Source organism: Taudactylus pleione, unplaced genomic scaffold (genome assembly GCF_031769625.1).
Source record: "Taudactylus pleione unplaced genomic scaffold, aTauple2 ptg001005l, whole genome shotgun sequence".
NCBI lineage: Eukaryota > Metazoa > Chordata > Amphibia > Anura > Myobatrachidae > Taudactylus > Taudactylus pleione.
Window position 1 is genome coordinate 412,944 of NW_028285406.1, and position 27,818 is coordinate 440,761.

Genomic DNA, 27,818 nt, shown 5'->3' on the forward strand with positions numbered 1-27,818 from the left:
TAGTTGCGGCCCTGAGGCCCACTATGTATAAGAGTAGAATTATGACTAGCTACTGTACAATACACTGTTAATGCGGTTAATCTAGACCAGACAGAACAGACAAGTTATTTCTCAATTAAGAAATATATAAATGTATAAAGATATTCACTCCAATGCGGATATGTATTCTTGTAAAACACAGGACTCAGACAGTGTGTATGTCATGTGAAGCATGCTTAGAGTTTAATGCAGCTGGGTGGCATAACATAGAGATGAAGGGATGTACTGTAGAAAATGCACAATAGTATACAGTACAGACAGACCATAATGATTACAATATAATGTCTATCGCAGTTTAGTCGTGACATAGAGTGATCATTTCAAAGCAGAGCTATTGGAGGCCACCAAAATTGCAAGGACCATGGCACAAATCACAGTATAGAAATGAAGGGATGAGGAAAGTGTGAAACATTGCATAAAGTTGTTGAACAGAGTACATTAAAATTATTGAACTTGAAATGATCTCTTTTTATGAAAAACTGCCCATGTGTCTTATGTAGCAACAGTATACAGTACGGATGGCCCATAATGAGTACAATGCAATGTTTAAAGTAAAATGCAGCTGGGTGGCATTATTATATAGAAGTGAAAGTTTGTGGCAAGTTTGGAGCAATGTATTAAGTTTGGCAGAGTACCTTAATAATATTGAACTTGAATTCCTCTGTCTTCATGAAATGCTGCATCTTCACTCCAACATATATATATATATACTTCTAAAACACAGGACTCACACACCAAATAATATAATCCTTTATTTAAACCTGTATAATAGATAAAAAAATAAATAACTGCTGATTTACAAAATTATATTATCCCTTTCCGGGCCTCGAAACCGAGGCGCAAGCCAGCCATAACACTTATTGTGTGTCGTGTCAAGCGTGCATCTTTACACCAACGTGTACAATACAATGTCAATAGCAGTTTATGTTATGCCACCCAGCTACATTAAACTATAGAGATAAAGGTATGTGGGAAGTGTGGATCAATGCATAAAGTTGAGCAAAGTGCTTTAAATCTGAAATGATCTCTCTATAAAAAACTGCCCGTGTATCTATAGGCCAGGCATCTTTACACCGTGTAGTGATAGTATACAGTATGTATGGCCCGTAATGAGTATAATGTCTATAGTGGTTTAGTCTTTACACAAAAGTGATAATTTCAAGCAACTGAAGGAGTGACTGTTTACACTGCCTTAACATTATTGGCCAGCCTCTTACGGATCACCATCCACTGCTACAGTATTGCACTCAGAGACTGATTCAGCAAGGATTGCAGTTGCTAATACACACGCAATCGGCCGATTGTTGCATTCTGTGCATGCATAAGTATTGCAGTGTGCGTGAGCGAACCAGCCACTGCGATTGGGACTGCGATCGCAGAGGCTACACAGACCCATCACAGAGTGATTGGCAGGAAGTGCCATTTGGGGATGGTGGCAGGGGGGTGGTTGGGCGAGCGCAGGCGTGCCAGTGTGTTTCAATGGCATTGCAGGGTCGTGCATATATTATCCACTGTTACAGCCTATGCAGCCTGAGGTCTCATAGCGTGAGTGGCTGTTAGCAATTTCTGAGTAAGGTCAGGGCTTGTGCTAGTGTGCATATGGGTCCGATGTTACTCGATTTGTACTGATGGTTTTGCTATAGTGCTAAAGTGTACGGATGTGAGTAAGGGGAAGTGGGCATCCTTATGTTAGGCTGCAATCGCAATGTTAATGCAAACTTTTGCATATCACTGCTGATATTAGCAACTGCGTTGAGTGCGTATTGGCAGAATAGCCATCCTTGCTGAATCAGGCTCTCAGTAGTGTAGTTTTCATCTGTGGACCATTTGCCACCCAGTGGTTAAACTGCATACTGCATGGCGTGTAGTCTATCACTGCATACAGTGCGCCATGCCATAATGTATAATGACATTCCACGGCAGGGAGGCCAGAATGCCGTGCTATGAGCAAAGATGTAGCAGGACACATCTGTTTATATAAAGCTCTACTTAACTGGTGGAGGCAGAGAAACTGGTCAGGGTCCAAATTACAGCGAGTCCTAAACATTGTGGAAACATTTAGAAGCCTGCTACAGCTCCTGGGGGGAGTGGGTTGTCTGCCTTGTATAAGCCAGTGGTTCACTCCCTCCCTCCCACTGCTCTGGAAGGACTACAACAACTGGCATCAAACCTCTGGGCAGGGGTGTATCTAGGGATCCGAGCGCCGCTGGCAAGGTAATGGACTGGCGCCCCCTCCCCCATAATTTCAAGAAGTGCCCCCAGTAGTAGTCCCCTCTATGCAGTGCCCCCAGTAGTAGTCCCCTCTATGCAGTGCTCCCAGTAGTAGTCCCCTCTACGCAGTGCCCCCAGTAGTAGTCCCCCTTATGCATTGCCCTGGGTAGTAGTCCCCCTTATGCATTGCCCTGAGTAGTAGTCCCCCCTATACATTGCCCCCAGTAGTAGTAGTCCATATACAGTGCCCCAGGTAGCAGGCATTCCCCCCATAACGTGCCCCCAGTAGCACCCCCCCTATACAGTGCCCCCTAGTAGCCACATTCCCCCCTGTGCTGTGCCAGAATAAAAACATACAAAAAAAAAGGGACTTACCTGATCCCCGCTCCTGCCGACATCCACCGCTGTCCACTCCTCCGGGCCCGCTCTCACTCTGCACTATGGGATGGGAGAGACGTCATGACGTCTCTCCCATCACCCGTTGTGGGGGGAGCCGGAAGGCAGAGCTCATTAGTGAGCTCCAGACGGCTCTCTCCGTGGACGCAACAGCCAATGAGGGTCTGTCTGACTCTCATTGGCTTGCTGCTATAACAAACACACAGCCGCTGCTGCAGTCTGCCCTACACTTGTGGGGCCCAGGGGACTAGTTCAAGCCCCTGGGGTAGTCCACCCATTGGGTGCTGATGGCACTGCCGTCTGGCGCCCCCCCCTTTGGCTGGCGCCCCTGGCGAGTGCTATCCTGGCCAATGGGTTGATACGCCCCTGCGGCTGGATAAGATTATCTGCAGGGAAAGTCTGTTAGTAGCGAGTCTATGTACGGGGGGGAGGTTGAGCAAGCACAAAGCTAAAGGCTCACCTGGCAGTTACCTGCTTCCCATACTTTGTGGAATTTCTGGCACTTTATAGTTAGGTAAACAAAGGAACCACAGTGTGCTGTATAATAAGCATTTTTAGATGATAGGTGAGACTTTGGAGTTGCTATTGATTTGGATGAATTTTTGGCATTATCCATCTGTAATTCAGCACTTGCTTTGAAACAATCAATTGCCCTAAAGTTGGAATTGCAAGTACAAATCTGACTGCTGAGATACGGTATTAAGTGGTACATTCAATGGCATTTTAACTAGTACTTATTTTGCGCTTTGTCCTGTGTATGGATTTTTATTCTATTGCTAGGAATCCTATATTTATAATGCATTCTAAAGATGAAATTATTATCTAATTGTATTTTGTGAAAGAGTATGCACTCTCTTGTGTGAGGTTGTATAAATTGGAGGTGAAGTGGGTGGAGCAAGGAAAAACCTGTGGCCAATCAGTGCGCTAAAAACATTAAACGAAACAGAGAATTTCAAATCAGCCTATTTCTTGTTTAAGGAAGTGTTAGGATAAAGCTACAAGTATACAAGGCACCTCTGAATAGGAGTAAGGATAAAGAACCCTTGCTTTATATTTAAGATCAGATACCTATCTTAAAAAGAGGAATTACAACTTTTTTTTTTCCTACTTTCTTAGGTATTTGTCACTAATCCAGATGGTTCTCCGGCACAAGGTGTACCTGTGGAAGTTGAAAACTATGCTGTGGTTGGAACAACTGAGATAGATGGTAGAGTCAGGCTTTCGATCAATACACCTGGGCATATACGTTTACTGACAGTAAAGGTAATGTATATTTAAATCTGTTCTATTGTGTCTTTGGAACTTATTGGAATAACGAAGAACGAACCATATGGTTATATGCTTTTGACACTGTTGACCACTCTCTTCTCATACAAACACTACAGGTCTTAAGGACACAGCTCTTTCTTGGTTCTCTTCCTACCTATCTGATCGCTCTTTTTCTGTTCGTTTTTCTGATTCTGCCTCCTCTTCACCTCTATCAGTTGGAGTACCGCAAGGCTCTGTCTTAGGTCCTCTGCTATTCTCAATCTATACCACCTCTCTTGGCAAACTAATCCGCTCTTTTGGATTTCAGTACCATCTGTATGCGGATGATACTGAAATCTACCTGTCCTCTCCAGATTTATCACCATCTGTATTGGTCCGTGTCACTGAATGTATTTCTGCCATTTTATCTTGGATGTCATCTCGCTACTTGAAACTTAATATTTCTAAAACAGAATTAATTATATTTCCACAGGCCAATAACAGTTACCAATCTGATCTCTTTATCACTGTTGATAACTCAACAATCCACCCCGCCCCACAAGCTCGCTGCCTTGGTGTCATCCTTGATTCTGAACTGTCCTTTTTTCCCCACATTCAATCTGTCTCAAAATCATGTCACATACATTTTAAAAAGCTGTTCCCGGTGGAACGAGATAAGGTTCTTGGATACAGAAGGTTAATTAAGCCACACAAACCAGTATCTTGAAAAAAGATATAATTTATTACAACAAATAACAAGATATGGAAGAATAATAGTTACTTAGCTTCGGAATATCAAATGGTTACATGATCCAGGAACCTCGGTCTATTTCAGAAATAGCTGGAACGAACAATATCCTGGCCACCAACTACTGCAGTCTCTGGTCCAGGCATAGGGCAGGCTACTGGAAGCTTCTTTGTTCTTCGTTTATATAGTATCCTACTTGCATACCCATCTAACTCTTACTAATATGGGCATAAACCTACTTCAAACTACTTTATTGGTTAACTACTGATAAGGACTTCTAAAACTTAATGCAAGCATACATCGCAGTAGACAACGCCTAAAGAATTTATGGCCTGTCTGCTTCCACATTCCTATACCATTTCATGCCTGATACCACTTCATGTCTGATACACACATAAGAACCATGAATAGAAATGGCTGTCAGTAGCCATTTTGCTATCCCAATACATAAGCATATACAAAATTCGACCATATCTCACACAAGACACTGCAAAAACTCTAATCCATGCACTCATTATTTCCCGCATTGACTATTGCAATAGTCTCCTTACTGGTCTTTCCAAAAACAGGCTATCGCCATTACAATCCATTATGAATGCAGCTGCGAGGCTTATCTTCCTTGCCAAACGTTCATCGTCTGTTGCCCCGCTCTGTCAGTCCCTCCATTGGTTGCCGGTTTTCTACCGTATTCAATACAAAATACTGTTACTTACACATAAGGCCATTAACCAAATTACACCAACATACATCTCTTCACTCATCTCAAAATATCTCCCAACCCGACCTCTCTGCTCAGCACAAGATCTGCGTCTCTCATCCCCGCGCATTACTTGCTCCCATTTACGGTTACAGGACTTTCTTCGGGCTGCACCCACTCTATGGAATGCCTTACCACACACAATCGAATCGAGGAGCAGAATTTATATATATATATATAATATGTGTAATATATATATATATATATATATATATATATATATTACATAAATCAAATGGCGCGCAAATTCTTTTAAAAATACATCGACAGTCCCGGTAGTTTTTCAAACAATTCAATGCCGGTCTGTAAGCAATGCCTCGTAAATTAGGCCGGCGTCTTCCCCTCTCCAAGATCCCCGTATCCAAACACCGGGTTAAAATTTATCTAAAAAATAAACAAAGGGTGCGCCACATAGTGCTTCATCAATGACATTTACTAAAACGTATCATAAATGATAAAACGTACCAACGGTGGCGGTCAGACCACCGCGAGTATTAAAAGCTCCAAACATAAAATCTCCGGGTGGTATAGCAACCTGCTCCGGTAACATCAACCATGGATTGAATCACGTAGGCCACGCCCTATGCGTTTCATCACACGGACTTCGTATATATACACCAAGCGAATCGTCTAAAGATAGAAGCAGGCGGCACTCATTCGGACTTTGTTTAAAGAATAATGTGCATATTTATTAAGCCGACATTTCAAGGCCGGTGCGACCTTGTCATCAGGGTGTAAGAATACAAACAGTGAAGGTGATTACCTTATATAGGTTACCGGCAAAGGTAACCGTGCAGTCGTGCATTCTCGTGCCTCCATCCACCGGGCGCCGTGGGACACTGACGTCATCACATAGTGACCTACTTGTGGCTGTGACACATGCAAGTCAAATCTAATGTGCCATGTGCGCCAACGAGACTGGATAGAAACCTGTAACCGGTTGGTATTATAACGGGACAGGAGTGGGCGTGGATGGTAGGGGTTGGGGACACGGGAAGCTGCTGAGGGGGTGGGATCGCTGAGGTGCCTGGATGGGATCAAAATGATTTACCGCTGGCCATACTGACTGACAGGTGTCTTGTCGAAATACTGGCATCGGGATTCTGAACGAGTGTGGCATCCTGTTCCTAACCTCAAACAGGAACAGGTTTTTCCATTGTGTTGTCCTGCAAATTACCATGTCCAAAAGCTTGGCCTGGCAATTTGCATCTCTCTGTGAAAGGGGTAGTCATGTACTAATGCTGCTCTTACCAAGACAGAAGCAGAAGAAAGGGAATCTCATTTTTTGACCCGACGATCCAACCCAGTTCCCTTTTACACCAAGGAGCTACCTGGGTTAACTCTGCAATAACCCGGGTTTTACCTCTGGTGTCAAAGGGGTATAAGAGGTACCCGCTGTGCATGAGCGGGTTACCTTGGAGAGGCAGCAAAACACCGCCGAGCATTTACATAACAGCTACACCGGGGTACTTGCACTCAAGGTTGAATAACAGTAGCAGGTACACATTTTCTTTTTTTGTGGATTGTGTGTTTTTTTGGCTGTATGATACCCTGCAATGTCTGGTGATATCAGAGTCTCCCCACCATCTCAGGACAAATACCCTCCCCTTCTTTCTAGTGCCACTACTAGCATAACATCGCTCACTCCCCACCAAGGCTTATCAGCATATGGGGACCAGCAACATGCACTCCTGAGGTTAGGTGACTCTTATCTATTTGCCTTTACTACTTTCTAGTTTTCCATCTCGGGGTGTTCTCATTGTACCATCAGTATTGGAGGCCCTTGCGCTGATTTAACAAGGTCCCCTCAACTGAGGCTGCAACACTAGATACCCCTTACACTAATTCACATCCCAGAGCCAACTAGTGCGTGCGCTCGCCCTTTGTATAATGCCTGTCACATAAGATCTACATTGGTTTACTGCTTCAATATACCTTACCACCTTGATAGCTTACTTAACTTAAGATATAAATAAATAAAGACACGGACACCAGAGCTTGGCTAAAAAGGTCACAGCTTTTTAATTAGAAATTAATCAATCAACCTAACCAGGATGGCTAAGAGACGCTGCAAACTCAGTTCTAGCTTTCACCTTGATCAAATCTCGGAGGACTGCTGAAAAGTCCCCCCTCTAGACGTACTAATGATGTGAGAGTCTCACTTCCCTCTTGGGCCAATCCGAGGTGCTACCGTACAGCCAGCACCTGGGCCCCCCCGCACAGAGCAGAACAAATTCGCCAGGGGCAACGAGGGTCAGTGCCCCCACAAAGTTGTCTTACGCCACCTAAAGCCACTGATTTGCAGCGTACTCCCACCAAAGCCAGGCCCTAAGAGAGACTGGCCCGCCACCCAAAAGAAAAACTAGCCCAAAAACGAGAACAAGTCTTTCACAAACAAAGCTGTACCCAAATCATTCAGATGCACACCATCATTCCGAAAAAACTTCCCCAAGCTCGCATACAAGAAAACCATGACTAATCACCATTCCTTCGATGGGCTCAACATGCCTTGCAATCACTACATTCACCTTCTTCCGAGCCCTCTCCAATTCACTATGCTTACGCACCCCTCTCCATTTCAAATGAGGCATCATTTCCGACCATACAATCCGAACAGACGGCCATCTTAAACGAATCTCATCCAAAACTTCACGAAGCCTCTCAATCAACTCAACCCCTTTCAACTGACCTACATCATTCCCTCCAACATGCAACACATTTCGACACTGATGACACAATCAACGCCAACACCGACTCTACCTGCAAACCTCTCACACCACTCCATCGAATACTAACCACTGGGCCACAAGGCCTGACTCTGGGACAAAACATGTTTTTCCACCCAAAAGAAATAAGAGTGGCCCAAAAGCCACACTGGCCCATCTTGCTTTGCCAACTCTGTGGAAAAAGAGAAAACCTTAACCGTGAGAACCGCACCATACCCAAATCCAATAACACAACTTTACAAACACTAAGAAAACCCAAAAAACCTACCCGTGAACCAAATTGGGCCAGATTATGGCTAATGGGAGGAAAAATTTAAAAATCCCTTCACACCCCCAATTGCTCAACGCTAGCCATTGAACAATTGACAGGTAAGCAACGTTTTTGGGTTAACGCAAGGTGCGCATCTATAACTTCTCGCAACGCACATATTTCTTGAATGCAGCCGACTTGCAACGCCCTACTTGCTGAATAGATTCCGCAGACGTCCCTGACAGAGCAGCACAAGTAGTATCACCAATGTGAAATGAATGGGTACCATACTCCGCAGGAGTTACCCATAACTCCAGTAAGTCTTTCCCAAAGACCGCTGCAAATTGGTACTTAGTGAGGGGTGTGTGGTCTGTATGTAGCAACCATAGAGATCCTCCAGGAGGGCATACTCCATGTGCTGTGAAGCTAAACGAACAGGACAAATAATCCTGTCCTGCTGCTGATTTAAAGTAACCCACTTACCCCTGCAGATTTGATCGGTTTTAGAGAATCTAAGCTTGCAAAGTACAGCTGAGTCCCTAAAACTGATGTCCTTTAACAAAAGCCCAGAGGAACTAGATGCTTTACTGGAAGCTACCAAATCACTAAACCTAAATACTCCAAAAAATGCCACTGCCAAGGCAAGGCGAAACAGAGAAGCCTCAAACCTATCGGAAGCCACCTTCATAGCTTTTAACAAATCTGACAAAATCTGCAAATCTATCGGTCGACGGGAATCAGCGCAAGCAGGTGACCCCTTAGCCCAACCCTTCATAGCCTTCACTAGTGCAAAAGACCTGGTAGGGTCGTGTAAACCCTTTAGCCTGCAGAAAAAGGAAACCCCGCAAGCGCAGACCCCATGGAGGCCCTGGATCTATCCTGTTGATATCTTGCCCAAACAAAGGAAGAAATCAACTCATCCAGTGACTTGCCCTCCTTCTCTAAAAGTGCACAATGTGCGCACCAAACCTGCCAAGCGGCCAAGTAAGCCTTGAAAGTCGCTGGGGAAAGCGATTGTAACGCCAAACCCTCTAAGCTGGCCTGATGATCTGCCACACAAACGAGGGGCACACCAAGCCAACGTCAGAAGCCGACGGGACAAGCGCTCGGAAGCGCGCAAATTGAAAGTGAGACAAAGCATCAGCAATCTCATTAAATATACCTGGTACATGTCTAGCTCTAAATCTGATATTAGCCTCGAGGCAGCGCAAAACTAAATGCCGCAGCAAATGCAACATAAAAGGTGAGGATGAACGCTGGTTGTTGATGGCGTGAACCACACCCAGATTGTTGCACCAAAATATAACATGGCAGTTACTCAATCGCACGGACCAGAGTTCAACCGATACGACAATTGGGAACAGTTCCAACAACAGCAAGTTGCTCGTCAAGCCCTCCTCCCGCCAATCAGGTGGCCACGGAGCAGCACACCATTCCCCATTGAAAAAGGCCCCAAAACTGGTCGACCCAGCCGCATCAGTAAAAAGTTGCAGTATGTTGTTCGCCAAAGGAGAGGATGGCCAAATAAATTCGCCATCGACTGTGGCCCTCTCCAATTTTCTGCAAAACACTCTACCCATGGGAATGATCCGACAAGCAAAATTTAAGGAACCTAGAAGTGATTGAACTCTGCGCAACCTAACTGAGGGCCTGATTCAGACCCGCTCGCGAGTGCTGAGCGCTCGCAAGCAGGTCGATGTTGGCCCAGTGCGTATGCGCATGACGGAGGCGGCTCCGTCGTGCGCATGTGCGAGACCCGGATAGCGACGGGCAAACCATCGCTCCGGGTCTCGCACCAAAGGGGGCGTGCTGTCTATGTTGAGTGACAGCACGCCCCCTTTGGTGGGCATGCTGGGGGCGTGCCTGCCCAGACGGAGGCATTCCCATGGGACATCACAAGTGATATCAGTGGGAGTGCCTTCGGCTCTGATAGAGCCGAAAGCACTCCAGGGCTTGCTACAACGAGATCCTACCAAAAGGGTCTCGTCGGAAGCCCTATGGTCATGATGGTCTTGACCATCGCGACCATCTTCCTGGCCGCTCGCTATAGCTGTGGGTGGTCACAAGTGATGTCAGTGGGAGTGCTTTCGGCTCTGTTTGAGCCGAAAGCACTCTTGGGCTTGCGGCAAAGAGACCCTACCACAAGGGTCTCGTCGCAAGCCTGATGGTCGCGATGGTCTTGACCATCGCGACCATCATCATGGCCGCTCGCTATAGCTGTGGGTGGTCACCCACAGCTATGCGAGCGGCCAGGAGGCTGTTCTGCAAAACCAGAGGGCTGGCCCTGATTCAGAGCGAGCGCTCTGTCAGAGCGTCCTGCTCTGAATCAGGCCCAGTGTCTGCACCTGTTTCCTGTGCTTTAGCCCCTGTCTCATCATCCTTCTTATCAACACTAACTGACTTTTTTGCCAAACGCCGCGCAACCATTCTAGCCATCTTTCGGGGGCATGTGGGGGAACCAGAAGAGTGTGATGAGGAAGAAGAAAAATCAGAAGAAGACATTGCCGTTTTATACTCACCGGAACTGGATGACACTGGATCCACCTCGCCAGCTCTTTCTCTTGACGATGCTAATGGCTAATGTCTCGGTCACCGGGGTTGACTCATCTTGTCCCGGATCTGGCAACAAAGGCACCACTGACACAAATCCGACTTGAACGCTCGTAACCTCGGGACCTAATATTGATGAAGATGGGTGAGATACCGGAAACATGGCCAAAGAAACAGTTGCATTTGTGGGTGCCAGGGCATAACTAGGAGGGGGAGTGTGTGGAGCCCGAGTGGAAGATGTCTGATCGTGCCTTGACACAGAAAAGGGTAAGGGCAATGTGTGTGGGATGGGAGGGGGAAGAGGGGGCTGAAGAGGTGGTGCGATGGGGGCAGGGGGGTAAAATTGCCAAGGTGGCTGGTAGGGGTAATGCAATTCAGGATGCTGCAAAGCTGCAGGATATGAGATGGAGGATGTCGCAAATTGGAATGAAGCCTGCGACGCATAACTAAAATACATCCCCACACTCAGTGTGGGGAGCCATCCTTGTGTTGTAATGGGAGGTGTTAAACTGCTAGGCACCTGATTGGCAGTGCCAGCAAAATATGGGGAGCTTGCACCTATAATGTGCGCCTGTTGCAAGATGGCCGCCGGACTGTGCGCTGTGATATTTCATATCCACTTCTTAAAACTTCAGATAGATCGAAGGCTTTTGTAACAACAAATTAACTGATGTTTTAAACCACACATATCCAGTAATTGGTGTATTGTCACATTGTATCTAGTGGTCTGAGGGCCTGATTCAGAGCCGGACGCTATTTACGGACGGTCGTTCAGAAAAAGGGGCCGGCTATTTAAATTGAGTGCTCGCTCTTTGCGGTCTGTTGACGCCTCTATGTCTGAGCGAGCGAACGAAACATGCGCTCGCTATTTTGTAAAGAAGCCCCTTGGTCGCTCGCATCATACATCATCTCCGCTATTTATTGGATTAATCGAGTACATCGAAAGGCGTCTGAACTGCTCACAGTGCTTGTGGTTGGTTTTACTTCCCGCAATCACTGTGAGCAGTGCAGGCTAAAAGACAACCAAGTGACGTGGTCGATGACGCTGCTTTGTTAATTATGCACACCCTTAAAACGCCCTCCGATAAGTTTTCACCTATGAATAGGTGTCGAAAAAAAGTGCAAAATTGGGGGTTTGGGGTACAAATGGAAAAAGAAAACAGCCAGCACCCATGGGACAGCACCCCTAAGGGTAACTGCGTCAACATTTAAAAAAGACTTCAGGACACCCAAAAAAAGTTGGGGGTACAAACTTAAAAACTAGCGAAATAGACCCCATGGGGTTCCCAAGAATGCCCCAGGTGTTTTTATGATTGCAGGTGTTTGTGGCAGGTGGATTTTTCAAGTTTTTTAAACCTTCAAAAATTAGCAACTTCAAAATATGCTCGTATCCATTTTCATGTACCCCAAATTTGATAGGACTAATTATTTTCCCCAAAAAACCCTCCAAAATACTATTCTTCACCAGTTCTGTATAAAACGCTATATAGCTCCAGTTGAGACAATTTAAAAACCCCAAATACCTTCAGCAGGGCTATTCGGGGGTACACAGAGTGATCCCCCATGTCAGGGCATCTTCTGGGGGGTGTCAGGCTGATTTCCCCAAAAATGACAGGACTTTTCGCCGATTTCATTTACGCCGGGTCCCGTTTTTGCCGATTTGGAATTGAATATGGGGATAAGCGGGGACGAGCGCACGATACTTTTCCGCACCAAAAACCTCAGATGATGGCGAAAAGTCCGGCCTCTGACTTTTCCCTTGGAATTGAATACGGCCCTATGTTTACTGTTTATATTATGTTGGTTTGAATATTTTAGATTAAACAATAAAAGTTAAGTTTTATATGGATTTATAAAGAGTGCCCCCCAAAAATCAAGAGTTCCTTTCTTCTTTTTCTGTCTTGACATTATTTATATTAGGGGTGAGCGGGTTCGGATTTCTGATATCCGAACCCCCCCGAGCCCCCCTAATCTGAGGCGGATCCGAGTCAGGCTCGACTTTTCCCGCCTGACTCGGATCTGAAATCGAGGCAAAACGTCATCATCCCGCCTTCCGGGTCTCGCGGGTTTTGGATCCTATATAAGGTACCCGCGTCGGCGCCATTTTCTCACTCGGCTGTGGACAGTGAAGAGGGAGGGTGGGAGTTAGGGCTGGCTGGGCTGTGTAGTGTAGTGTAGTGTAGTGTAGTGCAGTGTTGTCTTGTGCTGTGCTGCGCTGTGCTGCTGTTATCCATAGGGGCTGTGTCCACTACTTCAAAGTCCAAAGGGGCTGGCTGGACTGTGTTGTGCAGTCAGTTGTCCATAGGGGCTGTGTCCACTCCAAAGTCCTGTGCAGTGTCCCAGTCCTAAAGGGGTGCTGTAGTGTTGTCCAGGGGGTGCTCTGTCCATCAGGGGTGCTCCCCCCAAGTGCAAAAAAAAAATATTTTTTCTGTGTTTGTGAATTGTGTGCACTGTGGCTGCACGTGCATCAACAAAGGAGCAGCGCCAAGCGTGCGCCTGTGTCCCATAAATAAAGGGTCGGCTGGATTGACCGCTAAAGGGTGCTGTAACCCCCAAAGGGCACTCCAAACAAAATAAAAAAAAAATATTTTTTTGTGTTTGTGAATTGTGTGCGCAGTAGCCGCACGTGCATCAACAAAGTAGTGCCAAGCGTGCGCCTGTGTCCCATAAGTAAAAGGCCGGCTGGCTTGTCCGTTAAAGGGTGCTGTAACCCCCAAAGGGCACTCCAAACAAAATAAAAAAATATATTTTTTTGTGTTTGTGAATTGTGTGCGCAGTAGCCGCACGTGCATCAACAAAGTTGTGCCAAGCGTGCGCCTGTGTCCCATAAATAAAGGGCCGGCTGGATTGACCTCTAAAGGGTGCTATCACCCCCAAAGGGCACTCCAAACAAAATAAAAATATATATTTTTGTGTTTGTGAATTGTGTGCACTGTGGCTGCACGTGCATCAACAAAGGAGCAGCGCCAAGCGTGCGCCTGTGTCCCATAAGTAAAGGGCCGGCTGGCTCATTTCTTAAAGGGTGGTGTAACCCACAAAGTGCACCAGTCTCCACCAAAAATAAAAAATTATTTTCTGTGTTTGTGTGCGCCTTAGCCGCACGTATATATCAATATAACATAAATGGAGGACCAAACTTTCTCCGATTAAAAATAAAATAGGGAAAGATCCAGAACCACTTCCTCCTAGTGCTGAAGCTGCTGCCACTAGTCATGACATAGACGATAACATGCCATCAACGTCGTCTGCCAAGGCCGATGCCCAATGTCATAGTAGAGGGCTCATACAATCCCAAATGACAAAGTTCAGGAAAATGACCTTGAAAAAAACATTTAAATCATCTGAAGAGAAACGTAAACTTGCCAATATGCCATTTACGACACGGAGTGGCAAGGAATGGCTAAGGTCTTTCCCTGTGTTCATGACTAGTGGTTCAGCTTCACATGACGATGGAAGCCCTCCTCCCACTAAAAAAATCAAAAGAGTTAAGCTGGCAAAAGCACAGCGAAGAACTGTGCGTTCTAAGAAGATGTCACAAATCCCCAAGGAGAGTCCAAGTGTGGTGGTGGTTGCGATGCCTGACCTTCCCAGCACTGGACGGGAAGAGGTGGCTCTTTCCACCATTTGCACGCCCCCTGCAAGTGCTGAAAGGAGCACCCACAGTCCACTTGCTGATATGCAAATTGAAGATGTCACTGTTGAAGTACAACAGGATGAGGATACTGGTGTAGCTGGCACTGAGGAGGAAGTTGGCGAGGAGGATTCTGATGGTGATGTGGTTTGTTTAAATCAGGCTCCGGGGGAGACAGTTGTTGTCCGTGGGATGAAAAAGCCCATCACGGTCATGCCTGGGCAGAAGACCAAACATTCCACCTCTTTGGTCAGACAATATTTCTATCCAAATCCGGACAAAAACTGTCTTGCCATATGTACCATATGTAAAGGTGAAATAAGTAGGGGTAGGGACGTTAACCACCTAGGAACATCCTCCCTTATACGGCACCTGCAGTGCGTTCATAAAAAGTTACTGTCACGTTCAGAAACTTTGGCTAAGACCGTAAGCAGTCCAGGGACACCTAAATCCCGTTGTCCTGTTGTATCCAAGCGCCTGCAAACCACACCGTCAACTCCCTCCTCGTCAATTTCCTCCTTAGTCAGGATCGGAAGTAGTCCTGCAGGCCATGTCACTGGCATGACTGACTCTCCTATTCGGGATTCCTCCGGAGGATCCTGCATTGCTACGCCTCCTGCTGCCGCTGCTGCTGTTGCTGCTGCTGGGAGTCATTCATCATCCCAGAGAGGAAGTAGGAACACCACTACTTTTACTAAACAATTGACCCTCCAACAGTCCTTAGCGAGGAGGATGAAGTTACGACAGCAGTCATCCTGAAGCAAAACGTATAACTGAGGCCTTGACTGCTATGTTGGTGTTAGACGTGCATCCGGTATCCGCCATTAGTGCAGTGGGATTTAGACAATTGATGGAGGTAGTGTGTCCCCGGTTCCACATCCCGTCTAGATTCCACTTCACTAGGCAGGCGATACCGAGACTGTACAGAAACGTCAGAAAAAGTGTCCTCAGTGTCCTGAAAAATGCCGTTGTACCCAATGTCCACTTAACCATGGACATGTGGACAAGTGGAACAGGGCAGACTAAGGACTATATGACTGTGACAGAGCACTGGGTAGATGTATCACCTTACACAGCAACAGCAGCAGCGTCACCAGTAGCAGCATCTCAGAAATGCCAGCTCGTTCCAAGGCAGGCTCCGCTGTGTATCACCGGTTTCAGTAAGAGGCACACCGCCGACAACCTCTTAGAGAAACTGAGGGAAATCATCGCCCAGTGGCTTACCCCACTTAGACTCTCCTGGGGATTTGTGATATCTGACAACGCCACCAATATTGTGCGGGCATTACATCTTGGCAAATTCCAGCACGTCCCATGTTTTGCTCACACAATAAACTTGGTGGTGCAGAATTTTCTGAAAAGCGACAGGGGCATGCAGGAGACGCTTTGGGTGCGCCGAAAAATTTCTGGCCACTTTCACCATTCAGCGACTGCGTGCCGAAGACTGGAGCACCAGCAAACACTCTTGAACCTGCCCCGCCATCACCTGAAGCAAGAGGTTGTGACGCAGTGGAACTCAACCCTCTATATGCTTCAGAGGATGGAGGAGCAGCAAAAGGCCATTCAAGCCTATACATCCACCTATGACATAGGCAAAGGAGGGGGTATGCTCCTGACTCAAGCGCAGTGGAGAATGATTTCTGTGTTGTGCTAGGTTCTCCAGCCCTTCGAACTTGCCACACGTGAAGTCAGTTCAGACACTGCCAGCTTGAGTCAGGTCATTCCCCTCATCAGGCTTTTGCAGAAGCAGCTGGAGAAAGTGAAGGAGGAGCTAAGATGGAGCGATTCTGCTCGGCATGTGGGACTTGTGGATGAAGCCCTTCATTCGCTTTGCCAGGATTCCAGGGTGGTCAATCTGTTGAAATCAGACTACTACATTTTGGCCACCGTGCTCGATCCTAGGTTTAAAGCCTATGTGGTGTCTCTCTTTCCAGCCGACACAAGCCTGCAGAGGTGCAAAGACCTGCTGGTGAAAACACTGTCAGCTGAAGCAGAACGTGACACGTCAACAGCTCCTTCTTCATTTTCTCTCGCAACTGGGGCTGCCAGGAAAAAACTTAGGTATCCTAAGCAACCCGCTGGCGGTGATGCAGGGCAGGCAGGACCAAGTTTGGACATCTGGTCCAGACTGAAGGACCTGGCAACAATTTCTGACATGTCTACTGTCACTACATATGATACTGTCACCATTGACAGAATGGTGGAGGATTACATCGGTGACAGCATCCAAGTAGGCATGTCAGACAGTCCATACCTGTACTGGCTGGAAAAATCGGCAATTTGGAGGCCCCTGTACAAACTGGCTCTATTTTACCTGAGTTGCCCCCCTCCAGTGTGTACTCCGAAAGAGTGTTTAGTGCAGCCGGGAACCTTGTCAGCGAAAGGCGTAGGAGGTTGCTTCCACAAAATGTGGAGAAGATGATGTTCATAAAAATGAATTATCAGCTCTTCCAGGGAGATCAGCCTCCAGAACGTACAGAGGGACCTGTGGTGGTGGATTCCAGTGGGGACGAGTTAATACTCTGTGAGGATGAGGATGTACACAACACTGAAGAGGGTGAGGAATCAGTGGATGAGGAGGATGAGGACATCTTGCCTCCGTAGAGCCAGTTTGTGCAGGGACAGATTAATTGCCAGCTTGTTTTGTTGGGGCCCAAACGAACCAATAATTTCAGCCACAGTTGTGTGGCAGACCCTGGCGCTGAAATGATTGCTTTGTTAAAGTGTGCATGTCCTGTTTATACAACATAAGGGTGGGTGGGAGGGGGCTAGTTTTTCAAACTGTCATCCTGTCTGCCACTGCAGTATCACGCCTAGATGGGTCACGTGTTTGTGCCGCCCACTCGTGTCGCTTAGCATAGTCATCCAGCTACCTCGGTGCAACCTTTTGGACATAAAAACACTATTGTGAGGTGTGAGGTGTTCAGAATAGACTGGAAATGAGTGGAAATTAAGGTTATTGAGGTTAATAATAGCATAGGAGCAGAAAAACCTACACATTCTGTGATTTTAGCTGTTTTTATGCTTTTTTAAAAAAAAATACAGATCCAAAACACAAAACCCAGAACCCAAAACACGGAAGGGTGGTTTTGGCAAAACCAATCCAGATCCACAATGCGAAGAAAGATCCAGATCCAAAACCAAAACACAAAACACGAAAAGTGGCCGGTGCACACCCCTAATTTATATACTCTCAGGGGTGCACCCCCACATGTGTGATTATGTTTGATGGTAACATCTAACAAAACAATGCTCATCGTGGGTAATATACTAATTTTGTACAATTAATATACTCCTATTCTCCTCAACATACCAGTTTTCAGATCTCCCCTAATACCCTCCCCTTCTGTAACAATGTAAGCTTGCCAAAACTAACTTAACTTTTGTCCTTAGATTTAGATGTCGACCTCACGCTTTGCTTTTTTTTCTGTTGTAGGTGATAACAAAAGATACAAAATTAGCGAAGGACCAGCAAGCCTCAGCCAGCATGACAGCCAATGGCTACCAGTCTGCTGGTGGAAATTTCCTACATATCAGTCACTCAGGTGTGGTGCTGAAACCAGGAGACAATCCTACGATCAACTTTGTTATCAAGAACAAGTACCCAGTTCAAAATCAGATCAGTCATTTTAACTATGTGGTAATGACCTACATCATTATTTGTGTGTAAACCTTAATGTCTGAAATGATTGTACAAATGTCTTAGCTATAAGTTGTGCGCAAGTATGTACATCTGAAACCATAGATATCCCATTTTGGGACTGGGTGCTGAGGTGCACCACAGTGCCAGAATTCACGTAAATCAGCGATTTTTTTACTACTGCACATGCTTGAAAATCCTTAAAAACTCATGCAAGGCATGCATTCCACGTTCTGTATGTACAGAGGGCCTGATTCAGACCCGCTCGCAAGCGGGTCGATGTTGGCCCAGTGCGCATGTGCATGAGGGAGCCAGCTCTGTCGTGCGCATGCGCGAGACCCGGATAGCAACGGCCAAGCCGTCGCTATGGGTCTCGCTACAAAGGGGGCATGCTGTCAATGGTGAGTGACAGCACTTCCCGTTTGGTGGGCGTGCTGGGGGCGTGGCTGCCCAGACGGAGGCGTTCCCATGTGAAAGCCTCCATCTGGGGCCGGCCCCACTGACATCACAAGTGATGTCAGTGGGAGATCTCTCAGCTCTGATAGTGGTCACCCACAGCTATGCGAGCAGCCAGGAGGCCGCTCTAGAATTCAGAGGGCCGGCCCTGATTCAGAGCGAGCGCTCTGTCAGAACGTCCGGCTCTGAATCAGGGCCAGAGTCACCAGAAACCCGTAAATAGACATTTTGGTGCCCTTTGCCAGAGAGAGCATTGGCAACCCCCCCTCCCCCATTTTTTAAATAGAGAAATAGGGAAATAAGAGAGTGCACCTGAAAAAGAGCCATGGCCTTATGGGGAAGGGCCATGGAAGAGATAGGGGAGGTCAGGAGATGCTGGGGATAAAAGAAGAGGAAGCTACAAGTGAGAATGATAATAAACAGGAAAATTTACAGGCCCAAACAGCGCCCTCTGCCCTGCGGTGCCCTGTGCCATGGCACTGGCTGCACTACCCTAGTTATGGCCCTGAGAGTCGCAGTACTGATTGAGAAACATAAAAGTCTGAAATCTATTGGAAATGTACCATCATATTGGCATGTCATGGGAGTGTTGCAGAAGTGGTTGCAAAGTGAGGGCCTGATTTGAGATGGATGTTCTTAAACCAGGTACGCATTAGACGATATGTCATCCAATCCTGCGGATCAGATTAACATATTGGGCACATTGTCTAGTGTGTACCTGCTATGTCGCTGATGATGCACACTCCTGCGTGTTGTCAGCGACCACGGCCGTCGACCATGCATGCAGGTCCAACGGGTGATATCCTCAGTGGGGGCCATGCTGCCGGATGCAGCATGGCCCCTGCTGTCACTCCGTTGCTCCCGGCATTGGTATAAATGTACACAATTGCCAATGCCGGCACTCCGCCGGGTCCCGTCGCTGACGAGGACGGTACACACTAGACGTCGTCTAGTGTGCACCGGCCTTTAGTCTTTAGATACAGCAGTGATGCTAATATATGCTAAATCAGCAGTAGGCGTCTGGTGATAGAAGATGCCTTCAGACAGTAATGCTTATCCAGGTGGTGCATACCAAGACACCATTTCGGATCATCTGTGAGACCATTGACCATCTGAGTATCTCAAAGGTTATTCAGATTGGCCCTCACAACTTCATAGCCGAAGCCAAAGAGTCTGCATTGGAAGTTGCAGACCCTGGCCTCTGCACTCCCAGAAAATGGAACAGAGGGCCTAATTCAGACCCGCTCGCGAGCGCAGGACGCTCGCAAGCGGGTCGATGGTGCCCTAATGCGCATGCGCACGACGGAGGGAGCTCCGTCGTGCGCATGCACGAGACCCGCATAGCGACGGGGAATCCGTCGCTCGGGGTCTCGCACCAAAGGGGGCGTGCTGTCGATGGTGAATGACAGCACGCCCCCTTTGGTGGGCGTGCCGGGGTCGTGGCTGCCAGACGGAGGCGATCCCATGGGAACGCCTACCGTCTGAGTCCGGCCCCATTGACATCAGTAGTGATGTCAGTGGGAGTGATTTTGGCTCTGATAGAGCCAAAATCACTCCAGGGCTTGCGGCAGCGAGACCCTACTGCAGGGTCTCGTTGCAAGCCCGATGGTCGCGATGGTCTTGACCATCGCGACCTTCATCATGGACGCTCGCTATAGCTGTGGGTGGTAACCCACAGCTATACGAGCGTCCATGAGGCCGCTCCATTTTCAGGTAGGAGGGCCCTGATTCAGAGCGAGCGCTCTGGTCAGAGCGTCCGGCTCTGAATCGGGCCAAGAGGCCGGAACGCAACCCCCCCAAACAGCCCAAATGTGGCTCACTATCGCCTCTCCTTCTATCTGATTAATGGTTTGCAGATCAAAATTTGATTTGTAGTAGTTGACAGAGTCTTCCAGAACTGTGATGTGAACCAAGGTTCCCTGATTCAGAGATGGACACAATGCCAGTACTATCAATAGCCTGTGCATGCTTCAAGTTTAATTACGGTCGGATGTCACAGATAGTATTCGCCAGCAGTGTGATTTAACCATCAGGTAGCATTTGGGGAGGTAATGGGGCAAGTGGCAGCAAAACCGAAAGTGTGTTGTGACCGCTTTGGGGGCATTTTTTCCAGACTGCCATCCCATACATGGAAAAATGGCTGAGGTGTAAGTTCTGGCGGCCATTATGTGTAAGCATAGTGTTAATCAAAAGGCCGATTATCAACTGATTTCCAAATGATGCTGCGTCTTTGTGTGCAGGGCCTGATTCAGCATCGCACATAGTGCAGAATGGGTCCTGCATGATCGCACGCAGGCCCTTCTATGCCTCTGCCTGATTGGCATATAAGGGGTGCTGCGGGGGCAGGGACAGTCGACATTTCCAGAAACAAGGGCGTATTGGCCCATGTGTCTATTGAAACAGTTTCCTGGCCTTGCAAGCCGGCCAGCCTGAGTAGACCTCAGCTTACTGATGGTCGCAATGGTGATCCTAGTCTGTGAACTCGGTCGCAGTGCTGGGGATCGCATATGCAGAAGGGGGTGTCATACACCTCCGGCTGTTTTTGCATATTGGAATTGCAAAGATGCCTCCGTGCGTCTTTGCAATTCCGCCCGAAGCTGATTTGCCCCCACAGTCACTTGTATTTGTGAAGCCACCAGTGGGCGTCTCAATACAAATCCAGACGGTTGCCACATTTGCATGTTTCCGCACAGCTGCTGCATACACAGACATAGGTGTGGTGGCATTACCATCCATTTCTGGATCAGGTCCCCTGCCCATGGAACGTGGACAACCGTGTGATCTATAGATATGTTGAAGAAAGATCTTGAATGCTTAAAAATAATTTTCGTTAAATCTGTTTTATTAATTTTCCTGAAGAAACAATGGGAAGTGATAAAGTGCGGAGTGATAAATGACCAACCAATCAGCTCCCTACTGTCATTTTTCAAACAGAGCCTGTAACATGACAGTTGGGAGCTGATTGGTTGGTCGTTTCACTCTGCACTTTATCGCTTTACAGAGCTTCATACATCTGCCCCAATGACGGTATGTACCACAATATCAATATAGATGACAATTTTAGTGTACAAAGAAAAAAAAATCCCATATAACAAGACATCATAACGGAGATATCTTAGTAATACTGATACATCTCAAACAAAGTGTCCACAGCCAGCAATTTAAAATAACTGTAAGTAATATTGTGAAGATCTCATCTAAACATCCTCACTGAAAATAGGCAATTAGAACCTTCAATTAAAGAAGAAATTTAGCATATCTGAATAGACATGTGATTCTAATGGTACGTACATACGTAGCGATATAAATGAACAATTTGAATGATAATGATATCGTTCTTATCATTATCGTTCAAATCGTTCATTTTTTGGTCCCTACCAACTCAACTATGACCAGCGATGCGCGGCCACATATGGACGTTAGTGATATCGTTCATCGACTGTGCATGCAGGCCAACCTGCTTGATATCGAGCAGGTTACTATAGGGACCCGCAATAGTTGTTGGTGGTGTGCTGGATGATCGATATCAATCATCCAGCACACCAGGAAGGGTGCAGGACGATCAGCCAGCAATATCATATCTCTAGTAATAGTAGAAAATAACCAATAGGTAATATCCGGGCGCTTGTTAGGGATGTTGTTCTAAAGCGGCTGCTAAACAAATAGTCACCTCCAAACACGTAAAAATATTATAGCATAAAAAATAGCAGTGCTCTTGGTAAATCAATAGATTTAGGATGCACAAATATGTTTCACAATAATAAATTCATATTTAATACATAAAACTGAATAGAATGGTTAAAATCAATTATTACATCAATTCAATGACACAAGAACCATTGTATAAATAAACGCTTGTTCCTATTTGAGATAACTGGATTCTATTGTGGCTGATCAATTTGAGCATAAGGACTTTTTGTACGTGGGGGCATAGTCCACATGAGTGGTATTAACCGTATAGGCACCTCTGGAGGATACAGTCCCATATTAATGTGATAGCAATGATCCAAAGAAAAAGGGGGTTGCAACGTCCTCACCAGTACACGATGTCCTGTTAGTGGAGCCCTATTCACCGGCAGATGAGAGTAAGTCCATGTGCAATGTGAAGTTAGCCGTAAGTCGTAGAATTTCCAGTCCTGGTTCAAGTGTTTCCACTGAGATGCAGAGATTCTTGGTAGATTGTTAAAAATCACCCCTGACGCGTTTCGCTGCTGTTCCAGTGCAGCTTTGTCAAAGGTGACTCTCTGTGTGTCTTAACTGTGTTTAAATACCCTCTATATTGAACCACTCCATTCACATCTGGTGTAGATTATCCATCTAATTAAGTGCATCTTATTTAAAAACAATAAATATGTAGATGTTGACTTCTAACAATCTACCAAGAACCTCTGCATCTCAGTGGAAACGCTTGAACCAGGACTGGAAATTCTATGAGTTACAGCTATCTTCACATTGCACATGGACTTACTCTCATCTGCCGGTGAATAGGGCTCCACTAACAAGACATCGTGTACTGGTGAGGACGTCGCAACCCCCTTTTTCTTTGGATCATTGCCATCACATTAATACGGGACTGTGGGCCTGATTCAGACCCGGTCGCGAGTGCTGTGCGCTCGTAACTGGGTCAATGGTGGGCCAGTGCACATGCGCATGCGCGTGACCCGGATAGCGACGGGCTCTCTGTCGCTCCGGGTCTCACAACAAAGAGGGTGAGCTGTCGATGTTGAATGACAGCTCGCCCCCTTTGGTGGGCGGGCCGGGGGAGTGGCTGCCCAAAAGGAGGCGTTCCCATGTGAACGCCTCCATTTGGGGGCGGCCCCACTGACATCACGAGTGATGTCAGTGGGAGAGATTTCGGCTCTGTTAGAGCCGAAATCTCTCTGGGGCTTGCGCCAACGAGACCCTAACACAAGGGTCTCATCGCGATCGTAACCATCTTCCTGGCCGCTCGCTATAGCTGTGGGTGGTCACCCACAGCTATGTGAGCGGCCAGGAGGCCGTTCTAAAGAAAAATAGCCCGGCCCTGATTCAGAGCGAGCGCTCTGTCAGAGCGTCCGGCTCTGAATCAGGGCCTGTATCCTCCAGAGGTGCCTATACGGTTAATACCGCTCATGTGGACTATGGTCCCGCATACAAAAAGTCCTTATACTCGAATTAATCAGCCACACTAGAATCCAGCTATCTTAAATAGAAGAAAACAAAAAAATCTTGAAGTGCTGTCCCTGAGGACTTCAAAAATCAGTATGATGATATCTAATATCAAGGTTAGAACTGAACTAATCATAAATGGACAATACCATGGACACACAAATAAAAAATATAAAAATTTAATAAGAAACACAAAAAAATTGAATGAACATACACAGATAGAAAGAAAAATAATAAAATTCAGAACCACATGGGATTAAGGGCCTCATTCAGACCCACTGGCGAGCGGCTGTCCGCTCGCAAGTGGGTCGATGGTCTGCACTGCGCATGCGCACGACGGAGGGAGCTCCGTCGTGCGCATGTGCGAGACGCGATGACTGAAGGACTTTCCTTCACTCGTAGTGTCTCTTCAAAGGGGACGTGCTGTCGATGTTGACTGACAGCACGCCCCCTTTGGTGGGCATGCCTGCCAAACGGAGGCGTTCCCAAGGGAACGCCTACCGTCTGAAGCCGAGCCCACTGACATCACTAGTGATGTCAGTGGGAGTGATTTTGGCTCTGATAGAGCCAAAATCACTCCTGGCCTTGCGGTTGAAAACCTCAACCGCAGGCTGTTGCTCGCAGTGGCGATGGTCGTGATGGTCGCGACCATCGCGACCATCATCCTGCATGCTCGTATATGCTGTGGGTGGTGACCCACAGCTATATGAGCGTCCAGGAGGACGCTACATATTACTGGAGGTGGGCCCTGATTCAGAGCGAGCGCTCTGGTCAGAGCGTCCGGCTCTGAATCAGGGCCACAATACACATCAATTGTAGTGATATAATGATGATGCACAATTAGTGGCTTGAAACCAACAAATTCATATTACAATAAAATCATAAAAAAGCTTGCTGAAATCAGCTTAGAGCATAGACCTGTATCTACATAGAAAAATGCCTTAATTGGCAACTGAGTTGTTACACACTAGCAGTAAACTGCCACAAAGTTTGTCAGTATATGTCAAAAGACACTGCAAGTGGTGATTATAACCACCATTGGTAACAATTTAGTCGAAAACAGGTGTACACCTTATGCACGTGAACAAACGCCGGGAGTATATCCCTGTAACACCGCTAGCAAAGTCCCAATTCTTGTCTGTATTTGGGGTCCCAATTAGATACAGGGACAATATATAGGCAATATCCTGATAAAAAGACACTCCGGAGCCAGTGGTGGGTGCGGCAAATGTGGAGATAACAATAATAGTAATGAGGTACCTCAGTGTCCAGTAAATGTATTCCACAGCCGCCGGCCGTCCGGTATAAGGCCTTACACGAGTGCACTCATGGCCGCCTGAGGAGAGACTGTCAGAGCTCTTAGTCGATACGCGGGACAGCAATACTGCAGTGTAGGTCCCTGTGTTGGTGTTCCGGCTCCAGTCAGGCTGTAATGTAGATGGAATTATGCCACAGGGATTACGCTGCGGAACATAAACAGCGCGTAGCCGGAAACTCCTGGTTATGCTTCGGTCAGGCTGCGGTGTATGAATGATTCACCAGCGTCAAGTACAGAGGTGCATGAACAGCAAGCGGGGAATGGAGGCTTGACGCGTTTCTCAGCAGTTGCTGTTTCTTCAACACAGGGACCTACACTGCAGTATTGCTGTCCCGCGTATCGACTAAGAGCTCTGACAGTCTCTCCTCAGGCGGCCATGAGTGCACTCGTGTAAGGCCTTATACCGGACGGCCGGCGGCTGTGGAATACATTTACTGGACACTGAGGTACCTCATTACTATTATTGTTATCTCCACATTTGCCGCACCCACCACTGGCTCCGGAGTGTCTTTTTATCAGGATATTGCCTATATATTGTCCCTGTATCTAATTGGGACCCCAAATACAGACAAGAATTGGGACTTTGCTAGCGGTGTTACAGGGATATACTCCCGGCGTTTGTTCACGTGCATAAGGTGTACACCTGTTTTCGACTAAATTGTTACCAATGGTGGTTATAATCACCACTTGCAGTGTCTTTTGACATATACTGACAAACTTTGTTGCAGTTTACTGCTAGTGTGTAACAACTCAGTTGCCAATTAAGGCATTTTTCTATGTAGATACAGGTCTATGCTCTAAGCTGATTTCAGCAAGCTTTTTTATGATTTTATTGTAATATGAATTTGTTGGTTTCAAGCCACTAATTGTGCATCATCATTATATCACTACAATTGATGTGTATTGTGGCCCTGATTCAGAGCCGGACGCTCTGACCAGAGCGCTCGCTCTGAATCAGGGCCCACCTCCAGTAATATGTAGCGTCCTCCTGGACGCTCATATAGCTGTGGGTCACCACCCACAGCATATACGAGCATGCAGGATGATGGTCGCGATGGTCGCGACCATCACGACCATCGCCACTGCGAGCAACAGCCTGCGGTTGAGGTTTTCAACCGCAAGGCCAGGAGTGATTTTGGCTCTATCAGAGCCAAAATCACTCCCACTGACATCACTAGTGATGTCAGTGGGCTCGGCTTCAGACGGTAGGCGTTCCCTTGGGAACGCCTCCGTTTGGCAGGCATGCCCACCAAAGGGGGCGTGCTGTCAGTCAACATCGACAGCACGTCCCCTTTGAAGAGACACTACGAGTGAAGGAAAGTCCTTCAGTCATCGCGTCTCGCACATGCGCACGACGGAGCTCCCTCCGTCGTGCGCATGCGCAGTGCAGACCATCGACCCACTTGCGAGCGGACAGCCGCTCGCCAGTGGGTCTGAATGAGGCCCTTAATCCCATGTGGTTCTGAATTTTATTATTTTTCTTTCTATCTGTGTATGTTCATTCGATTTTTTTGTGTTTCTTATTAAATTTTTATATTTTTTATTTGTGTGTCCATGGTATTGTCCATTTATGATTAGTTCAGTTCTAACCTTGATATTAGATATCATCATACTGATTTTTGAAGTCCTCAGGGACAGCGCTTCCAGTTGTTTTTTTTGGTTTTCTTTATGGTATATTGTGAGGGTTAGCTCCTCATTTGGCAGCAGCAGTCACCTGAGACCTCTTTGATTGGGTCCTGTAAATTGATTGGTATTATCATTATTTTAATATCATTTACCCTCTTGTTAGTATAGCGCCCCAATTGTGTGTTTTGTTTATCTTAAATAGAACAAGCATTTATTTATACAATGGTTCTTGTGTCATTGAATTGATGTAATAATTGATGTAAACCATTCTATTCAGTTTTATGTATTAAATATGAATTTATTATTGTGAAACATATTTGTGCATCCTAAATCTATTGATTAATTACCTAGAGCGCTGCTATAAGCTATAATAATATCATGTCGCTTGCTGATCGCTATGTGTGTACGCACCATAACACCTGATCCATTAGAAGTAAACAGTTTGTCAATATGTGACATTTATAATAAAGGTACATTAACCATTAGCAAAAATAAAATTCAAAGATAAACAGGGAGAAACAACGATAAAAGACCACACACAAAAAACCAGGGAAGGAATGGGAGGATGATTTTTTTCATGTAGTATAGTATGACATGTCTATAACAGAGTGGGGGCTTTATTCATTATCAGGGGCGATATGGCCTTGCCGCGGGGGATACTCCTCACCGGAGCAATTCATCATTGTAAACGAGTATTTTTTGCTGAAGAGAAAAAAAAGAAAAAGACAAATTTTGTCTATTCTGGGGCACTCTTGGCATAAATATAAAGTATGTGAATGAGATAATGGATAAGCAAGTTAAAACTTAACATTTAATAAAGAACCTTTTTTTTTTTTTTTTTTTAAATGATAGAATATTCTCCAAAATGACCAGAGTATTCATCTGACCATAATGGTCAGATGAATATTTTTCCATTTCTGATATGAATGCATCATACATCTGACTCGTGCTAATTATTGCGGATTATAATTGATTGCTATATCAATTTAGATCATCTTTATCTACTATAATTTATTATACCATATATTTATTCAAGAAATTGCACATGATCATGTGCTATATATGATTTGAATA

At 46.3% G+C, this 27,818-nt stretch overlaps 1 protein-coding gene across 2 annotated transcripts in view; it reads left to right on the forward strand.

Annotated features, from left to right (window-relative positions):
- The window catches only part of LOC148454322 (complement C3-like), a 284,622-nt gene that overhangs the window by 88,797 nt on the left and 168,007 nt on the right, over positions 1 to 27,818 (forward strand). For both annotated transcript variants that reach the window (XM_088461038.1, XM_088461039.1), the window contains exons 11-12: positions 3,763 to 3,909; positions 17,993 to 18,196. In XM_088461038.1, the coding sequence (XP_088317164.1) occupies positions 3,763 to 3,909; positions 17,993 to 18,196 (351 nt within the window). The remainder of the gene's footprint in view (positions 1 to 3,762; positions 3,910 to 17,992; positions 18,197 to 27,818) is intronic.